The 18335-nt window shown below is 44.0% G+C and overlaps 1 protein-coding gene across 3 annotated transcripts in view; it reads left to right on the top strand.

The window, feature by feature from the left end:
- The window catches only part of PRICKLE2 (prickle planar cell polarity protein 2), a 497544-nt gene that overhangs the window by 422908 nt on the left and 56301 nt on the right, over positions 1 to 18335 (top strand). For all 3 annotated transcript variants that reach the window (XM_070738161.1, XM_070738163.1, XM_070738162.1), the window contains exon 7: positions 8498 to 9352. In XM_070738161.1, coding sequence (XP_070594262.1) covers positions 8498 to 9352 — 855 coding nt within the window. The remainder of the gene's footprint in view (positions 1 to 8497; positions 9353 to 18335) is intronic.

Raw genomic sequence — 18335 nt, 5'->3', positions numbered from 1 at the left:
ATTAGAATTGAGACAAGCTATAATTATGTTATTAAAATAAAACATAAATATCGCAGTTTCACCTATCGGGAACAATGGCGCCTCTAAACCATTTCAAAATAACCCTTTCCTCCCCCAAAATATGAACACACATTTTCATGATATAAAGCGTATCAGGAAAGACTTAATGAACTCAATCTGTATACAGTGATCCCTCGATCATCGCGAGGGTTCCGTTCCAGGACCCCACGCGATGATCGATTTTTCGCGAAGTAGCGGTGCGGAAGTAAAAACACCATCTGCACATGCGCAGATGGTGTTTTTACTTCCACCGCCCTTCGCCCCCCTTTCCCCAGCGTGCGCGCGTGCTGCCCGCCCCCCGCGCTGTTGCTGGGGCCGCTTCTCAGCTGAGAAGCGGCCCCGGGGTTTCCCCAGCGTGCGCGCGTGCTGCCCGCCCCCCGCGCTGTTGCTGGGGCCGCTTCTCAGCTGAGAAGCGGCCCCGGGGTTTCCCCAGCGTGCGCGCGTGCTGCCCACCCCCCGCGCTGTTGCTGGGGCCGCTTCTCAGCTGAGAAGCGGCCCCGGGGTTTCCCCAGCGTGCGCGCGTGCTGCCCCACCCCCCGCGCTGTTGCTGGGGCCGCTTCTCAGCTGAGAAGCGGCCCCGGGGTTTCCCCAGCGTGCGCGCGTGCTGCCCGCCCCCCGCGCTGTTGCTGGGGCCGCTTCTCAGCTGAGAAGCGGCCCCGGGGTTTCCCCAGCGTGCGCGCCTGCCGCCCGCCCCCCCGCTCTGTTGCTGGGGCCGCTTCTCAGCTGAGAAGCGGCCCCGGGGTTTCCCCAGCGTGCGCGCCTGCCGCCCGCCCCCCGCGCTGTTGCTGGGGCCGCTTCTCAGCTGAGAAGCGGCCCCGGGGTTTCCCCAGCGTGCGCGCGTGCTGCCCCACCCCCCGCGCTGTTGCTGGGGCCGCTTCTCAGCTGAGAAGCGGCCCCGGGGTTTCCCCAGCGTGCGCGCGTGCCGCCCGCCCCCCGCGCTGTTGCTGGGGCCGCTTCTCAGCTGAGAAGCGGCCCCGGGGTTTCCCGCGCGTGTGCCGCCCACCCGCCCACCCCGTTGCTCGCGCCCAGGCTCGCGCGCGCTGCCCGCCCGCCCACGCTGTTGCCGGCTCCGCTTCCCAGCTGGGAGGCGGAGGTGAGGTTTCTCGGCGCGCGGGCTTTCCCCAGCAACGCGCGCAGAGCTAGGGTGTCCCCAGGCTCGCGCGCGCCGCCCCGCCCGCCCACGCTGTTGCCGGCTCCGCTTCCCAGCTGGGAGGCGGAGGTGAGGTTTCCCGCGCGCGCGGGCTTTCCCCAGCAACACGCGCAGAGCTAGGGTGTCCCCAGGCTCGCGCGCGCCGCCCGCCCGCCCACGCTGTTGCCGGCTCCGCTTCCCAGCTGGGAGGCGGAGGTGAGGTGTCCCCAAGCGCGCGGGCTTTCCCCAGCAACGCGCGCAGAGCTAGGGTGTCCCTCCCAGCTGGGAGGCGGAGGTGGGGTTTCCCGCGCGCGCCGCTGTCTTACCGGGGCAAGAGGGGGAAGACCCAGGGAAGCCTCTGCCCGGTGGGGAAACTCCACCATCTACGCATGCGTGGAAGGGCACGCATGCGCAGATGGTGGAGTTTACTTCCGGGTTGAAAACTCGCGATATAGCGTTTAGCGAACATCGAGGTCGCGAAACTCGAGGGATCACTGTAGTCTGGAGGACAGAAGGAAAAGGGGGGACATGATCGAAACATTTAAATATATTAAAGGGTTAAATAAAGTCCAGGAGGGAAGTGTTTTTAATAGGAAAGTGAACACAAGAACAAGGGGACACAATCTGAGGTTAGTTGGGGGAAAGATCAAAAGCAACATGAGTAAATATTATTTTACTGAAAGAGTAGTAGATCCTTGGAACAAACTTCCAGCAGACGTGGTAGATAAATCCACAGTAACTGAATTTAAACATGCCTGGGATAAACATATATCCATCCTAAGATAAAATACAGAAAATAGTATAAGGGCAGACTAGATGGACCATGGGGTCTTTTTCTGCCGTCAGACTTCTATGTTTCTATGAGGATACAAGGATTTTGCTTTATTTGCCAGAATAAATGACTGGCAAATATGACTAAGGCGGTAGTCTAGCACAGTGATTTTCAACTTTTTTTGAGCCGCGGCACATTTTTTACATTTATAAAATCCTGGGGCACACCACCAACCAAAATGACACAAAATGACACCCTAAGACACTCTCCTCTCTTTTTCCATCCCTGTCTCCTCCCCACCCTTGTGTGTGTGTGTGTGTGTGTATACACACTTTTGAACCATTTCCAAAAACAGGTGAGGGCTGGGTTTTTCTCTCTCTTATTCTTTGGGTGCTTTTTATCATATGCTTTAAATCAAGAGCCACTTCTTTCTCTGTTTTGTTTCTCTCTTTCCTCTCATTCTCTGTCTCAATCATTTTCTCATTTCTCTTTTTTCCTCACCTTTTTGCTCATTTCTCTCTCTCTCTCTCTCTCTCTCCCTTCCTCTCCTTTTCTCTCTCTCTTGCTTTCTTTCTCTCTTTCTCTCTCTCTAGCCTTCTTTCTCTCTCACTCTTGCTTTCTCTCTCTTTCTCTCTTTTCTTTCTCTCTCTCTTTCTCTCTTTCTTTCTTTCTCTCTCTCTCTTTCTCACTCTCACTCTCTCAACAAAAAGTTGCGAGACCGGAACCTGAGCTTCCTTCTTCGCGGCACGCCTGACCATGTCTCGCGGCACACTAGTGTGCCACGACACACTGGTTGAAAAACACTGGTCTAGCAATATGCTGCAAGCTCCACTCCTTTCCTGCATGTATGCAGTACTGCAGTGCATGTAGAAAAGAGATAGGGTTTCCATTGCAGTGTTTTTTTTCTTTCTGTCCTGCCCTGAGTTCCCTGTGGGTGCCACTGTGCACTCCGCTATATAAAGAAAATGCACACACATTTCAATGAGAAATGAGAAACTTCATCGCCACAGCCGTATGTTTCTGTTGAAGTTAATAAAAACTGAATTTTACATGGACATCAAGGAAATTGAACTGGCATTCTAGCTTCTTCTTTTTTTATCATCCTTCTGCAGTTCCTTTATGGACTATTACCTTGCAATTTAAAATGGATTCAATATCCAATTTACAATGAGCTATCTATTGGTAGTGCAGACTCTCAGAAGCGACTGCCACAATGGGAAAAGAATATAAGAGAGATCAGACTGAGTATGTTGTACTACAGAAGGAAATGTCAGCGTGCTTCAATATTCTCTGTCAAGAAAACCCAAACTATGTCAGTATATTCTCTGCCAAAAAACCCCCCAAACCAAATGATTTCTAGTTCCTCATAACCAGAAGAATGTCAACATGATAATGGAAAATTAGACTTTTTCACCAAGTCATAATATGTCCAACAAATAACAGAATAAGGAAATAACAGAATTTAAGGTACCAGAAGTCTTGGTGCTTATATGCAATAGGGACATCCAGCTATAGATGTGCCAGAGCCAAAACAGAAATTTGATGCTATAGAGATATGTACATTGTTACATTGGTATGTAAAATGTCAGAACCTTAGAGAAAGGCAAACATCCTTTTGCCGGAGGCAAACTTTAAGACTGAACATTGATATTCAGGGAATCAGAGACTTAAAGTAGAATGGACTGGATCCCTTCCTTTTGAGCATCAGATTTACTGTGGATAAGAATATCATACAGAAATAGAGAAACCATTATTATTTACAGAAGTGTATAACCTGAGCTCAGATACATCCCCCTCCAAAATAATACAATGACTTCAAAATAATACAATGACTTCAATAAATAAGCTAAAAAATGTTATGATGGCCCAGGTCTATCCCTGCTTTATCCTCAAATATGGAGTGGATTCACTACCAATAAAGGGGAAAAAATGGGTTCCAAATCAAGATTTAGAGCCCATGTAAAAGCGATGAACTTTGTTTTGGAACTTAGTAATTAATTTACCAGCTTTTTAAATTCAAGACCATACTGATATATTTTGTTAAACAGTCTTCCATTCTTTTCCTTCTTTTTTTCCATTTTTGCCTTTGCCTTTCTACGTTTCCCCTTTCGGATTAAAAAAAAAAATCCTATTCATGTTACATTCCTATTCATATTATTAAAATTCATATTAGGCCTGTAGGAAAATCCAGATTCAGCTGAAGCTTTCAGTTCTGAACAGATTAATATATGAGGTACAATACTGGCCAAATGAAATAATTAGAATTGCTTTATTGTGCAGCCTACGCTGGAACATTTCAGGACTGAATTGTGGTTTGGAACTCTCTTTTGCTGCAAGGAAAGAAGTAACATAATACCATGGCCATTAACATTATTTGTATTAAATCTTTGCATACGCTGGAGGAAGTAGTACCATTATTATTCATCTGTTTTGACTATCTGTCTCCTGTTCTTATGAGCTTGCCAACAATCTTTCTCCCATTTAGGGGAAAGTAAAAGAAACTGACAAATTAAGGTTGGGCAAATATTCATTAACATTCCGACTAATGGAAAGTTCATTTAATTTACGGAACATCTAAAAATACTTGATTCTTTGTACCCTCATTTGTGAAATAATTAGTTATTATGAGGGATGAAAGCTTATTTCTAGATGTTTGGTTCACTTCTTGAACTTACTTACAGCTCTTTTCCATTTTATTTATTGAATTTATATTATTATTATTATTATTATTATTATTATTATTATTATTATTATTATTATTATTTTTATTATCAGATTTGTATGCCGCCCTTCTCCGAAGACTCTTATGCTGTCTTATCACTGTTGAGTGACTTTCCTGAACAGTTGACTTTCCCAAAGATACTTTTTCAGGAGGCAACTAGACTTTCTTGTTTTTCTGTGAAGATGTTTAGCTTCTCATGCATTCTTCACCGGTCAGAGCTGAAGAAGCTTCTTGGATGAGAAGCAAAATGTCTTCAAAGAAAAACCAGAAAGTCCAGTTGTCTCTTGAAAAAGCCCCTATGGGACCACCCTAATCTGGATCTCCAACAGTTGACTTGTTACCAATGTTGATGGCTAAACTAACATGTTTAATTAATCAACACATTTGGCAACAGCCCAGCTGTTTAAACCAATTTGTAGTTAATTGTTTTGATTTTGGTGTATTGGCTTTGCATAAAATTGCAAGTGTTTACTAGTTCATTCAAACTTTTTGTTAGCCCTTTGAAGCAATTTAAAGAAACATAATTGTTCTTCATTCTAGGCAAATGTGAGGATAATCAGTTTTAGGCCCCTCTTTTCAGTCCATTGTGGATAGTTTTCTCATTGTCAGAAATTTGGATGTGTTTGATTAAATCTCACAGCATTCTTTGCATAAAAAGAAGTTGCTACTACTATTATTATAGAAGTGATGTCCCTATTAATATAAGTAACTGGAATTAGGAGATAAGACTCTCTGAAGAGCAGCGGGGATAAAATTGATTCTGCAAGATGAAAAGTTCTAATAATTGGTGACTCATTGCTATTAGTAATTGAGCCAGATCCATTGACTCACAAAGATTGTGGTCTGCCAGGAACACAGATTAGGGATGTGACAGAACAACTTTCAAGATTTACCATGTTCATTGACAGTTATCCCTTTATGTTAATCCAAACAGAGGAGAAATGAAAGCATGCATTCAGTTTATGTACACATTCATTGGCTGGCTTCCCACATCACACTTAGTCATTGTGAGGATTTTGTTTGTTTGCTTTTGCTTAGCATGTTGCACAAACTCAGCCATTACAGTTTGTAATACATAGATGACAGTTTCGTTTGCCATGAAAACTTAGCTTAATGGTAGTTTTTCAACAGTTAGGAAATCATAGCTTAATGTTGTGTGAAGTACTGATCTTACCAGATGCCCACTTTTCTGTGTCACAATGAATCACTAGACAGTTAGTTTCAGATCAACTCTGTAAGTCAATGATCACGATCAACTCAATTCAATTTTTATAATTGAATTGAGTGGTGGCGCAGCAGGTAGAGTGCTGTACTGCAGGCCACTGAAGCTGAGTGTAGATCTGTAGGTCAGCAGTTCAAATATCATTGGCTCAATATTGACTCAGCCTTCTATCCTTCCGAGGTGTGTAAAATGGGGACCCGGATTGTGGGGGCAATATGCTGGCTCTGTTAAAAAGTGCTATTGCTAACATGTTGTAAGCCACCCTGAGTCTAAGGAGAAGGGCGGCATAAAAATCGAATAAATGAAATGAAATGAATGAGTATTTTACATATAAGTTGGTCAGAGAAGTTTATTGCACATTTCTAACCCACCGCTCATTCTGTAACATATCAAGATCTGCTGGGCACAATTTATGCTAGCACCTGCATTTCAGCTTTGAGTATCAACTGATGACCACTTTCTCAACATAGGTGTCAAGTTCTAAACAGATAATTGGCATGTTAAAGGCAACAACTAAAACTGAATCAATTAATTAATATGGGCACTTCCCATTAACTTGACCTAGTTCTGATTAAAGCTTACTCCCCCAGTTATCTAGCTCAAACTATCCTCAAGCTAAGACTATTCATTTTTCAATATCATTTAAGATGCCTTATCCTAAGTTCATACGGTCATATTATCTCGCACATTTGGAGGGTGTCAGTGGGGAGGTTTGTCTATTGCCCTTTACAAATACAGTGTTCCCTCGATTTTCACGGGGGATGCGTTCCAAGACCTCCCGCGAAAGTCGAATTTCCGCGAAGTAGAGATGCGGAAGGAAATACACTATTTTTGGCTATGAACAGTATCCCAAGCCTTCCCTTAACACTTTAAACCCCTAAATTACAATTTCCCATTCCCTTAGCAATCATTTAGATTATTACTCACGATGTTTATTTATTAAAGTTTATTTTAAAAAATGTTTTTTAAAGGCAGATGAAAGTTTGGCAATGACATATGACGTCATCGGGCAGGGAAAACCGTGGTATAGGGGGGGAAACCGCGAAGTATTTTTTAATTAATATTTTTGAAAAACCGTGGTATAGCCATTCCGCGAAGTTCGAACCCGCGAAAATCGAGGGAACACTGTACAGTACATCCTCCCTGAGGTCTGAGAAGGTAGGGTTTTTTTTACTGCAAAGTAAAAAAAAACAACCACTGGATTAAAGGGAGGTGGCAACGAGTTGTGTTAATTTCGTGAACAGCTGGCCTGGCCCATGACAGGTAAGCTTCAGGATCCTTTCTGATTGGAAACAGTGTTTCTCATTGTTGAAATGTCAATTGGCATTTATTCTTTTTAAACAATCCCCAAGGGACCCTGAATGATGAGCAAGGCACATTGTGTTTTCCTTTTTTCTCCTTTTCTGCTGTTTCATGGGAAAAGATTGATGACAGAGCTAGCAAATGGGATAATTCTCTGAAGGATCCATTTTCTTTCTGCTTCATCAGACAGATAGACTAGAGAAAATGATGATTATTTTTAAAAAATTGCGTTCTGGAACATGATATAAATTCAGAGCAAACATTTTTAGCGATGAGTTCATGTTCTGAATGCGTCTTTGAAACACGATGTTAAATTATAATATTCCAGAAAAGCCATATAGAGTTCCCATAGGAGAGAATGTACACTGCTCAAAAAATAATAAATGAAGGGAACACTTAAACAACAGAATATAACTCCAAGTTATGAAATTTATCAACCAATCTGTGAAATCAAACTGTCCACTTAGGAAGCAGTACTGATTGACAATCAATGTCACATGCTGTTGTGCACATTCAACTTTGTACAGAACAAAGTATTCAGTGAGAATATTTCATTCATTCGATTTAGGATGTGTTCTTTGAGTGTTCCCTATATTTTTTTGAGCGGTATATATAGCTGTGGGTTGAACTGTGGCGTTCTTGATGCTCTCTGAGCTTGGTTGTTTGCTTGAGGATGCTTCATTACATTGATGTTATCTAGTTGCATATTTACGAAATGTCTGCAAACAAACAAGCTCAGGGACCCCCATAGACCGCACAGGCCATAGAATACTTGTAAAATAATTTCAACAAGAAAAAAATTCACTATTGGAACGGCTATCCCCAAGCTAGACTGTATATATTGTGAAATAATGGAACGATGTGCTCAACGCTTTCTGCTTCCCCATATAGACTGTTCTGCCTATAAAACATATTTTACTCTCCATGACAAATGTTCCATTTTTGGATGTTTATGTGCATGGAAAATTTCCTGGGTAAAAGAACTGCATGGTACTGCCTGATGTGCTTAAGGAATAAATTGGATCAGACCCCCACTTTTTGAATTATAGCAGAATAACAAAAAATGATAAATATTACTACTCTTTGCTTAGTAGAGGGGTGTCAAACTCGCGGCATCACGATATAGTCACATCATACAAAAGGACTTTTCCTCCTTTGCTAAACCAGGTGGGGGCGTGGTCAGCATATGACACATCTGGGCCACAAGTTTGACAGCCCTGGCTTAGTAACTTTGCTCCAAATTGCAGTATGATGGACACTTACGGTATTTCTCTCCCTTCTTATCTAAAGGCATCGACCAGGGTCAGATGACGTATGATGGCCAACACTGGCATGCTACAGAGACCTGCTTTTGCTGCGCCCAGTGTAAGAAGTCTCTGCTTGGCCGACCATTCTTGCCAAAGCAAGGGCAGATTTTTTGCTCCAGGGCGTGCAGCATGGGAGACGATCCAAATGGTTCAGATTCATCGGACTCTGCCTTCCAAAGTGCCAGAGCCAAAGAATCCCGGCGTAGCGCTAAGATTGGGAAGAACAGGAACAAAGGAGAAGAGAACGCCAGCAGCCAGAGTAATCAATTGCAGGTGACCTCCAGCAGACTGTCTGCAGATGTGGACCCTCTGTCTTTGCAGATGGACCTGCTGAGTTTGTCCAGCCAAACTCCAAGCCTAAACAGGGACCACATATGGAGAAGCAGAGATGAACTCTACCACTACGGGAACAAAATGGAGCAAAGTCCATCGCAAAGCCCTTTGCAGCTGCTCAGTCAGTGTAACGTCAGGACGCCCTACAGCCCAGCACAGACGCCAGGTCCTCCACAAGAACTGTGGGGTAAACATTTCAACAACCCAAAGAGAAGCTCCTCTCTAGCCATGAAAGGACATGGTGGCAGTTTCATTCAGGAATGCCGAGAAGATTATTACTCAGGAAGGCTACGGTCGCAGGAGAGTTACAGTGACATGTCCAACCAGAGTTTTAGTGAACCCAGAGGGAGTTACAAGTATGACCAAGAAGAAGACACTGCCATGACGGAACAACATTGTCGGACCAGGCATCCACTCAGTGCGCTGAAATTCACTGAAAAATTGTCACGCACAGAACAAACTCCTCGGGGTTCAATGGAGTCGCTGGCTCTTTCCAATGCAACAGGTAAGACCTGTGTGTTATCAACTATTACAGTATGGTTTCATGTCATGTAGTGCTAGCTCTACAGCAGGGCTGTCAAACTCACAGCCTGCAGGCCAGATGAGTCATGTGCTGGCCCTGCCCAGTTTAGCAAAGGGTGGAAAAAAGCCCCATAGATAAAGTGACGCTGCCATTGCGATGCGAGTTTAACAGCGCTGCTCTACAGTTAGTGAAAGAGAAGGGAATCTTTCTACTCTCGTGACAGGCAAAATGCCTTGATAATGATTTCCTTACATTGCATAAATACATTTTTATTTCCAAGTGCCTGAGAACAAGAACTTAATTGAAAGAACAAATCTTCAAACAGGAAACATAGGTTAGTGGCAAGATAACATGATCTCACACTCAGGGAATATGCCAGCTGATTTCTCTGATCCTCTGTGAAGGAGGAAAGTAGAATATGATGCAGCAAAGGGGGGGGGGAGAATAAACCAGGTGTCTGGAAAACAGGGAAATCAGGGAATTATCAGGGAAATCGGCGGTTCGGGAAATATCAGGGAATTCGTGAAAAAAATGGAATAAATCGGGGGGGGGGAACAAACTGTATTAAAATGTTTAAAAGTCAGGGGAAAATCATGTTTAAAAAAAAGAGATCACACTGCCTGGCAGAGTCAAGCAAAGATGAGCATAATTGTGGCAACAACTTGCTTCTTCGGCTACCAATATTTCTCCACGGCTTAGCCGTTTGGTATAATGTCATCTACGACCGCGCCTTAACTCGATCGCAAGTTACAGGAAATATCAGAGAAATATCAGGGCATTTCAAAATGCTTTCCTCCTGGACACCCTGAGTAAAAGAAAGGTTCAGCACATAGGAAGAGTTTTATGGAGGCGTTCTACTTAAAATCACCTGTCAGTGGGTCAAATTAGGCATATTGTATAATTGCTGTTTGCAAGTAGTTCTTTATCTTCTCTTTAGGATCTTGATGCAGAATAATTGGATGATGTCAGTTATACAGTGTGACTAGTATTATGAAATAAATCCAGGAGCAAAACACAGCACAGAGAACCTTTAGATACAACTAAATATATACAAACATATACGTGGTAGATACCTTATCATACAGCTACGGATACAAGGAGAGCAATGAGATACATGACGAGATATGTCCCCTAATGGCCACCTATATATAGACACCTCTTAAAAGAATAACAGTCTTGTGTGGACCCCATCAGAGTCTTAAACCAGTGATGTCAAATGCTGAATCGTTCCTATTGCATCAGCTTTAAACCTGGTCAGATCTTAAATCACAATATCTTAACACTGCTTCTTTCTCCCTCCAATCATTATTCAAAGATTTCATAGAGCTGCATAACTCTCTATCAAACTCTCTCGAGCATTAATCACATTGTTAGACTCAGTAACAGTAGCCAGTACAGTAACACCTACCATAAATCATGGTAGAACAGTTATTCCAGGTAGCAGATTTTGGATGACTTCAGGGATCAAAAGATTATTATTATTATTATTATTATTATTATTATTATTATTATTATTACTACTACTACTATTACTATTACTATTACTATTATTTACAATAGTATCAGAGCGGCCAATTTTTTTTGCTGAATTTGGCATTATTTATTAGTCAAGCCCCATTATTAGAAACATAGAAACATAGAAGTCTGACGGCAGAAAAAGACCTCATGGTCCATCTAGTCTGCCTCATAATATTTTCTGTATTTTATCTTAGGATGGATATATGTTTATCCCAGGCATGTTTAAATTCAGTTACTGTGGATTTATCTACCACGTCTGCTGGAAGTTTGTTCCAAGGATCTACTACTCTTTCAGTAAAATAATATTTTCTCATGTTGCTTTTGATCTTTCCCCCAACTAACTTCAGATTGTGTCCCCTTGTTCTTGTGTTCACTTTCCTATTAAAAACACTTCCCTCCTGGACCTTATTTAACCCTTTAATATATTTTATTTATATTATTGTTGTTCTTGTTGTTGTCAAAGATAGGAAAGTGTACAAACAACAAAGCAATTTGGTCTACCTTGGGGTACTTGGTACTTTGTAGGTGGGGGTCACCTACAAAGTACTCCAAAATGTTTGCTTGATACTTAACTTTTGCAGCAAAATCTCTTGCCTCGTTTTTGATCAAGTGGAGTGGAATAAGAAAGAGAAAAAATCCATACCCTGCATGTTAATTTGGAAGGAAAAGAAAAATATCTTTGAGCAGTGCTCGGTGAAAGAAATCAATCCTTGGTATTAAGGGCAGGAGATGTGAAAGGAATTGGAGGTCTTTTGTGAATGTCAAACCTGGGTAGACTTTAAAGCAAGTTGTAGTTTCAGACAGCTCCGTGCCTTGGTTTTTCTTTTGAGAATATGGGACTTTGCTTGGCAACTTTCATGAGTTTAAAAAAAATAGTATTTCTACCAAGAGGTTACAACTGAAAAACAAGTAGGACTGAAGAGAAAACACTGGGATGGGATAACAGTGGAAATTGAGCCAATTTACATCTAGATTTTCATGGCCACGTAAGGGTACTTCCATCACCTGCCAGATTATGAGGTGACATGTATATATGGTGCCACAGCCATGAAAGCAATTGCTCATGTTTCGTTTGATTGTCAACTATATGCTCCTCTTAAGCTTAGATTCTTAACATCTCTCTTGAAAGAACAGCCGCTGGGACCTGAATTGCAGATTATCTGATTTCCTCCTGGGCTACAATCTATAGATGTGAGCAGAACTGCTTAGTTTGTAGTTAAGACAGTTGAACCAAGGACCTGTCGTATTGACCAAATTGGGATATCATGTAAAGGTTTGCCTGACTGTTGATTCTCGGTATTTACCCCATACCGTATAGTCCTAGACTTTTGCGACCATCTGACAAGCAAAATCAATTGGGAACTTTACGAAGTTAACAACGGCAGTGATTCACTTAACCATTGTGGCAAGAAAGAAGAAAGAAAATGGGAGCAAAACTCATTTGACAGTTGTCTCATTTAGTAATAGAAGGTTTGGTCTCCGTTTTTGTCATAAGTCAAGGACTTCCTGTTGTGTATTATCTATCCATTTTATCCTGGAATTATATAGAATAGCACACCTGGATGCTCAGTGGAAGCCACAAAGATGTGTCTTGACATCTTTGTACAAATAATGCAAACTATATCATTGGCAGCATTACACAGATAATAATAATAATCATCATCATAAACAGAGTTGGAAGGGACCTTGGAGGTCTTCTAGTCCAACCCACTGCTTAGACAGGAAAACCTACACCACTTTAGACAAATGGTTATTCAACATCTTAAAAACTTCCAGTGTTGGAGAACCCACAACTTCTGGAGGCAAGCTATTCTACTGATCAGTTGTTCTAAATGTCAGGAAATTTCTCCTTAGTTCTAAGTTGCTTCTCTCCTTGATTAGTTTCCACCCATTGCTTCTTGTTCTACCCTCAGATGCTTTGGAGAATAGGTTGACTCCTTCTTTGTGGCAACCCTTGAGACATTGGAAGACTGCTATCATATCTCCCCTGGTCCTTCTTTTCATTAAACTAGACTAAACCACTCCCTGCAACAATTCTTCATATACTGTACTACATTTGATTTTCGGGTTTTTTATTTATTTATTCATTCATTCATTCATTCATTCATTCATTCATTCATTCATTCATTGTATTTATATGCTGCCCCTCTCCGAAGACTCGGGTGGCTAACAGCAATCATAAAACAACGTACAATAATAATCCAATACTAAAAACGATTAAAAACCCCTTAATATAAAAAATCAAACATACATACAAATATACCATGCATAAAATTGTAAAGGCCTAGGGGGAAAGGGAATCTTAATTCCCCCATTTATATTTTTGATACGGTCAAAATACTAATCTATTAATAAACTATTTAAACTACCTACCTAAAATTAAAAGTAAGGATTAAGGGACAAAATTAGTCTTCCCTAAATTGATACTAGTGTGGGCTGTTGAGCAGTGACCTCTGTCCACCCAGCATGGAGATCAAATTGTGCATGTCAAAGGTGAAACACATTTATTTGTATTCCTTTAAAATGAGATAAGAAGGGTCAGCAAGAAAGTTCTAAATGTACACTTTAAAAAGAATTAATCTCTCCAATAAAACAATTTCAGTCCATTACGAAAAAAGTGCAGATCTTGCCCAGGGATGAATAAAAATAACTTTCTGGGTTTTGCTTTGAACTGATAACGTATATATAGATATGTATCTTAAAATTGGCATTGTCAGTTTGGGAGCTCAAGAGATAAACGACGCGCCATTTAAGATAAGCTGGTTGGAGGAAGGGAAGCAGTCTAAGGCTGTGAAATTAATCTTTTGAAACGGCATTTTAACAGAAGGAAAGTGGGTGATGGAGTGGACCAATGAAAGAGCTGCCTTAGATTTGGCTTATTTGTCATGCCAACATCTGGTGCTTTTATTCCTTCTCCTGAAGGAGATGGCGTTTCTGAGCTTCTTTCCCAAGCCAGATGAATCCGATGGCAGCAGAACCAGGATAATCGGCAATGGTAACTGTCCAGAAAATGCTGTCATAACTCAGCAGCTGTCATGGTGACTGCAACAATTCTGTAGCTGTGTCTTTTTCTTTACCTGAGATCTCTCTCTCTCTCTCTCTCTCTCGCTCTCTCTCTCACACACACACACACACACAGAGAGAGAGAGAGAGACAGAGACAGAGAGTATTCATTGTAAGAGAAAGTAAGAAACATCTTTCAGAGGCTGCAGGTAAATAATATTTGAAGAGAAACCAAATACAGGATATAATTCCAGGGTAAAACAGATAAAAGATAATACAGTACAGGTACCCTGTTTCCCCCCAAAATAAGACATCCCCTGATAATAAGCCCAATCGGGCTTTTGAGTGCATGGCAACAGGGCCAAGCCCTTATTTCAGGGTTCAAAAAACAAAAGCCAGGGTCTTATTTTCAAGGAAACACGATAGTCCTCAACTTACTACCACAGTAGTAAGCCCCAAATTTCTGTTGCTAAATGAGAAAAATATTAGCCGGGGTTGCGCAGTGGTTAGAGTGCAGCACTGGAGGCTACTGCAGCTAACTGTTCAGTTCAGCAGTTGACTCAGCCTTCCATCCTTCTCAGGTGGATAAAATGAGGACCCAAATTGTTGGGGGTAATATGCTGATTCTGTAGACCGCCTAGAGCGGGCTGTAAAAGCGCTATGAAGCAGTACATAAGTCTAAATGCAATTGCTATTAAGTTAGTTTTGCCCCATTTTATGATCTTCCTTGCGACGGTTGTTAAGTGTATCATTGCAGTTGTTAAGTTAGCAACACAGTTGTTAGGTGACCCTGGCTTCTTCCTTATTGACTTTGCTTGTCAGAAGGTCGGAAAGTGGGAATCACGCAACCCCGGAACACAGCAACTGTCTGTCATAAATATGAGTCAGTTTGCCAAACATCCAAATTTTGATCATGTGACCATGGATATGCTGTAACGGTCTTAAGTGTCAAAAATGGCCATAGTCACCAGTGTTGTTGTAACTTCAAACGGTCCTTAAACAAATGGTTATAAGTTGAGGATTATCTGTATATATAACTTTGATGTCTTGGAGCAGCATAAAATGTCTCCAAACTCCCCAAAATAAGGAATACAGTGAACCCTCGATCATCGCGAGGGTTCCGTTCCAGGACCCCACGCGATGATCGATTTTTAGCGAAGTAGCGGTGCGGAAGTAAAAACACCATCTGCGCGTGCGCAGATGGTGTTTTTGCTTCTACTGCCGCCCGCCCTTCGCCCGCCCACCCCGTTGCTCGCGCAACGGCTTCCCTGGGTGCCCGCTCGCTTGGGAACATCCCAGCTCCGCTCCCCAGCTGGGAAGCGGATCTAGGGAGTCCCCACCGCGCGCGCGTTGCTGGGGAAAGCGCGCGCGCTTGGGAACATCCCAGCTTCGCTCCCCAGCTGGGAAGCGGATCTAGGGAGTCCCCACCGCGCGCGCGTTGCTGGGGAAAGCGCGCGCGCTTGGGAACATCCCAGCTCACGCGCGCGCGGTGGGGACTCCCTAGATCCGCTTCCCAGCTGGGGAGCGAAGCTGGGATGTTCCCAAGCGTGCGCGCTTTCCCCAGCAACGCGCGCGCGGTGGGGACTCCCTAGATCCGCTTCCCAGCTGGGGAGTGAAGCTGGGATGTTCCCAAGTGCGCGCGCTTTCCCCAGCAACGCGCGCGCGGTGGGGACTCCCTAGATCCGCTTCCCAGCTGGGGAGCGAAGCTGGGATGTTCCCAAGCGCGCGCGCTTTCCCCAGCAACGCGCGCGCGGTGGGGACTCCCTAGATCCGCTTCCCAGCTGGGGAGCGAAGCTGGGATGTTCCCAAGCGCGCGCGCTTTCCCCAGCAACGCGCGCGCGGTGGGGACTCCCTAGATCCGCTTCCCAGCTGGGGAGCGAAGCTGGGATGTTCCCAAGCGCGCGCGCTTTCCCCAGCAACGCGCGCGCGGTGGGGACTCCCTAGATCCGCTTCCCAGCTGGGGAGCGGAGCTAGGCTGCCCCAAGCTCGCGTGCGCCGCCCGCCCGCCCACGCTGTTGCCGGCTCCGCTTCCCAGCTGGGAAGCGGAGCTAGGGTGCCCCAAGCTCGCGCTCCAGCCCACCGCCGCTGGGGTCTTACCGGGGCAAGAGGGGGAAGACCCAGGGAAGCCTCTGCCCGGCGGGGAAACTCCACCATCTACGCATGCGTGGAAGGGCACGCATGCGCAGATGGTGGAGTTTACTTCCGGGTTGCAAACTAGCGAAATAGCCCTTTCGCGATCCTTGAGGACGCGAAACTCGAGGGTTCACTGTAATTTCATAATTAATTGAAACACACTGTTTGGAACATTTTTACTACTAGTAGTAATTACAGATACTTCTATCAGATCGTGCACAGAGTGACAAATCCCACAGCCTTTCTTGGCCACACAAGAGCTTTTCCTGCTCTTGTTAATAGCCACCTGAAAATGTTAATTGTTGGGTTGCAAATAGCAAGGCCAGCTACTGCATGAATCCCAGCGACCGCTAAGGTCCCACAGAGTTGGCCTTCTCCAGGTCCCGTCGACTAAACAATGTTGTTTGGCGGGGCCCAGGAGAAGAGCCTTCTCTGTGGCGGCCCCGGCCCTCTGGAACCAACTCCCCCCGGAGATTAGAACTGCCCCCACCCTCTCTGTCTTTTGTAAACTACTCAAGACTTATTTATACCGCCAGGTATGGGGGAGTTGAGATAGCTCTTCCCCCTAGGCCATTACAAGTTATGCATGGTATGTTTGCGTGTATGTTTGGTTTTATAATAGGGGTTTTAGTTGTTTTTTTATTATTGGATTGTACATGTTGTTTTTATTATTGTTGTTAGCCGCCCCGAGTCTACGGAGAGGGGCGGCATACAAATCCAATAAATAATAATAATAATAATTATTATTATTATTATTATTATTATTATTATTATTATTATTATTATTATTATTATTATTATTATTGGTGGTTGTTAAGAGCCACATTTCCAGCCACGGCTGCTGTTCCCACTCACATGTATAATCTGTCCGTTTTGCTATTTTTGCTGCTCCCTGTCCACGACAGACAAAATTGCCTTGCTGAAATCCTGACCACCTACGACATTTGATGAAATGCTTTGCTTCTTGAAGCTGCGTCTGTTACCGCTCTCTCTGATGTGCAATCCAATTATAGTGGGGGGAAAGAAAAAAGAATCAAACTCTTACCTGCCTGCCTGCCTGCGTGCTTGCCGTCTTTTCCTAGCCTTGCGTGAGCTCTTGTGGTGTCAAAGGATGCTGGTGATTACGCAAAGCTCCTGAGAATAGAATGCTTGCAAATAATGTACCTGATTAAATAACAAGAGGTGTATTAATAAAAAAAACTTTACATAGGATGCTGGAATAGAGTCTGATGTTGAAGCTGATGAGACAATGGTCTCTGATAGGTTTGGGGGGTCCCCCCCCCCCACTAATTTTGACACTAGGTAATTTGAAACTAGGAATTGCTAGGTAATGTTACAATTTGAATCCCACGTTCCTAAATTCGGTAAAATGGCATTGACGCGTAAGAGTTTTCTGAAACAATCCTGTAGGACAGTGATGGCGAACCTTTTCTCCATCCTAAAGTGGAACCAGCCTTCAGAATGGGTTTGACCTCGACCAATCAGCTTGAGGAACGAGTCAGCTAATTTGCATGCACGTCAGGGTCTGCCTAGTGTAGCCCAGATCTGAATCGTTCCTTCAGAGGAAAGGGCGTGGCTGGATTCCTGAAGAAAGTTCCTTTAGGCCTTAATTTTTAAAGTTTTCTGCCAGGTAGGATCACTTTGCTTCAAAGCAACAGCCTTTTTAGGGCTCCGCTCGAGTTCATGGAGACCCAGCGGCAGGACAGATTGGGAAGCAGCACATCGAACGTGTAGGAAATAACCCTAGCTCCCTCTGCTTTTCTCCTGAGGGCCCACGTTTTAAAATCCCATGGACAACTTTGGCAATAGCTTCTGAAAAGGAAGTGCCATTGGGAAAGCCAGAAGCTTCCACCCACCACAGTCCTCTTCTTCCTCTGCGCCAGCGCAAACAGCATTTTCACAGCCGATGCCATTGGAAGCTTCGGAGGGGTCGCCCCTCATTCCACCCTGCGCAGAACACCCGAGCTTCCCACAAACTTCCAATTACCGGGTGGGAGCAGAGATTCCTTCCCCCCCCCCAAGGAAACAGGACCACCACTGCTTTGAACCCCCAGGGCTACCAGCTGGAGTTTGGCAGCCTCTGAGACACTGTGTAGCACCCAATTAACTTCCTCTCTCGCGACTGGAGCCCAAGCACAGCCGTTTTATCGGCAATATCCAGTGCCGGCTGCTAACACTTGAGCGTACTCGGAAACCGAGCGCAGAGGGGGAGAGAGAGAGGAAAAAAAGGAAAGAAAAAAGGGGGGGCATCAAAAGCGGCATAAATGATGTTCTCAGACCCACATGGTGAGGCAGGCAGCGGCCATTTTTC

This window comes from Erythrolamprus reginae, chromosome 2, assembly GCF_031021105.1.
Source record: "Erythrolamprus reginae isolate rEryReg1 chromosome 2, rEryReg1.hap1, whole genome shotgun sequence".
Taxonomy (NCBI): domain Eukaryota; kingdom Metazoa; phylum Chordata; class Lepidosauria; order Squamata; family Dipsadidae; genus Erythrolamprus; species Erythrolamprus reginae.
This window is presented reverse-complemented; position numbering and strand designations above follow the sequence as displayed.